Source organism: Otolemur garnettii, unplaced genomic scaffold (assembly GCF_000181295.1).
Source record: "Otolemur garnettii isolate 467f Iridium unplaced genomic scaffold, OtoGar3 scaffold00077, whole genome shotgun sequence".
Classification (NCBI taxonomy): domain Eukaryota; kingdom Metazoa; phylum Chordata; class Mammalia; order Primates; family Galagidae; genus Otolemur; species Otolemur garnettii.
This window is the reverse complement of record NW_003852472.1, coordinates 9,250,824-9,253,280: the sequence shown is the minus strand read 5'-3', so window position 1 is coordinate 9,253,280 and position 2,457 is coordinate 9,250,824. Positions and strand designations below refer to the sequence as shown.

At 40.3% G+C, this 2,457-nt stretch overlaps 1 protein-coding gene across 1 annotated transcript in view; it reads left to right on the top strand.

Annotated features, from left to right (window-relative positions):
* Positions 1-2,071: 2,071 nt before the first annotated feature.
* Positions 2,072-2,457, top strand: part of ZNF713 (zinc finger protein 713) — a 21,590-nt gene continuing 21,204 nt past the window's right edge. The window contains exon 1 of the mRNA XM_003794265.2: positions 2,072-2,155. Coding sequence (XP_003794313.2) covers positions 2,072-2,155 — 84 coding nt within the window. The remainder of the gene's footprint in view (positions 2,156-2,457) is intronic.

The following is a 2,457-nucleotide window of genomic DNA, read 5'->3' as shown; positions in this document are numbered from 1 at the left end:
GTAAATGCAGCTTTTTTGTTGTGAGATACATGGCTTTGAGGTGATTGGGTTTGAAACTTAAGGGAATTCACATAACTTCTGCCTTGCTCTTCTAACAGTGAGGCTTTTTCAGTGCTTAATGCTTGTTGATTAATTCCCAAACCTAGTTCTTACAATTGCTTTTAAGTTGCTCCTGAAGGGTCCACCTCTCAGTGAACTGGTTGTGAAATGTCTTGGGCAGTAAATGGCTGCCTTATCGAGCAGGGCCATTTCACTAGAGCTGCAGTTTTCTCTTTTAAAAAATTGTTTCCCAGAAATGACTTTTTTCTTTATTTCCATTACTAGCTTTTTGAGAAAGATTTTTTTGGGTCACCATTTGTGAACAGAAAAAGAATATATTCTTTTATGATTATAAGCAAATCAATACATTTCACTCAAATGGCCTGTTTTCAAAAGGCCTGTTTTCCCCTTCTAAGGAAACAAACACTCTTTCCCTGACCAAGGACACAAATTTGCTATTCTGGGTAGAGGATGAGAAAGGACTAAGGCTGAATTTGTTGTAGTTGGTACATTTACAAAGTAGAGATCTACTTTTTGTAATGTGTGAGTCTGAGAAATTCTAAAAGTACCTCTTGAGTACATTAAAGAATGCCACACCTTATTGTGTTCTTTCTTTATGAATGAATAGTTCGTCTCTCTCTTTACAGACTCTAGTTCCTAGGTTCCTCTAAGTTCCTAGGTTACCAAGACTTCTGGATTTCTTCTGCTGACTCTGGTGCATCTTATAAGTGCTCAGCCTGAAATTGTATTTTACAAGAGCTCTGCCAAGACACAGATTTGAATACCACAGTGAAGTCTGTATATGAAGAATTGATGATTTTAGAAAACAAAAAGTAGGCTTGGCACCTGTGGCTCAATCGGCTAAGGCACCAGCTACATACACTTGAGCTGGTGGGTTCGAATTCAGCCCGAGCCCACCAAACAACAATGACAGCTGCAACCAAAAAATAGCCGGGTGTTGTGGCGGGCTCCTATAGTCCTAACTACTTGGGAGGTGGAGGCAGGAGAATCACTTGAGCCCAGGAGATGGAGGTTGCTGTGAGCTGTGATGCCACGGCACTCTACCCAGGGTGACAGCTTGAGGCTCTGTCTCAAAAAAAAATAAAGAAAACAAAAAGTAATAGCCACCTTCAGGAGCCCCTGCATCTTTCTTCTGTGTGAACAAGACAACATTCTGAGAGTGGCTGCCCCTGGAAAGCAGAAGTCAGTCTTGTGGATATCTGTCAGCTCTGGGGCTCTCATCAAAGATGGGGCACCTCTAATATCTGGGAGTGGCTGTTCCCCATAAGGCACTGGAAAATTAGCTTTCAGGAATTCACAAGGATACTCACACTTCTAGTACAAGTGCGTCTCCTGACTGTTGTACTGAAAGAAAATAAAGCTTTGGTGACATGACAACGTAAGAACTTCGAAGAGGTTTAGTAATCCTGGTGGAGGACTGAATCCAGACACTCAAAAAGGAAGGTGAAAAAAAATTCAAAAAGGAAGGTGAACATTCTGAAAAATAAGAAGCTTGAAATGTCTTTTGTATATTCAAAAGATCATCTTAAACAAAGGAGAGGCAGGTCTCTGGAGTATAAGCTTGGAGATGAATCCATCTCTTGTGAGGATAAAGGGTTAAAAATAGGCCTTGAACATATGTTCTCTGTATCACCTCATGTCAGCAATTCTTATCTACACTTAGAATCACTGGGAGACTTTAAATGTAAAATGCTGTTGCCCAGGCTCACCCCCACCCAATTAAGTCCAAATCTCTGGGAACTGGGGATGAGCATTGGCATATTTTTTAATTTCCCTGAGTATTTAGCTAGAACTGAAAAACTACTGACCTCACTTATGCTACAACAAGTGGAATTGTACAACAGAGGAAAGATAGTCTTGCCTCAAATCCTCCAGTGTAATAGAGGACTGGGGGGTCACAGCCTTTGTGTCTTAGTGTCTCTGTAAATTATGTAAACATAAGGCATAAGCTCTAAGATTTAAATTTAGCCTTAATATGTATTAACATGATGCTTTTCTCTTTTTCTCAGTTATGCCTTCTCAGAATGTTCTTCCTCGGGAAGGGAACACGAAGAGGAAAGAAATGAATGCTGGATCACAGATAGTCAGGTCCCAGGTAAGTTCCGTTTTCTTCCCGTCTGAAATGCTATTCTAGCTGTCAGAATATGGGCCTTTTTATTTTTTAATTCTCAGAAGTTCTGAGTCTCCCAAATCCAAGCCCAGGTGATTCTTGTGACAGATGATGTAATCTCTACAGGATGTTTTCCATTTACATTATATACCTCTTCATAGTTTTTCTCTCCTTCCAGCATTTTCACTAGACTTACTTTCATGGACTCATATTGATGCTCAGTGTGAAGGAAACAAAAGAAACAGACTTTCCCCCACCCCCTTTGGTTTCTGTTTTCCTTTTTTTTT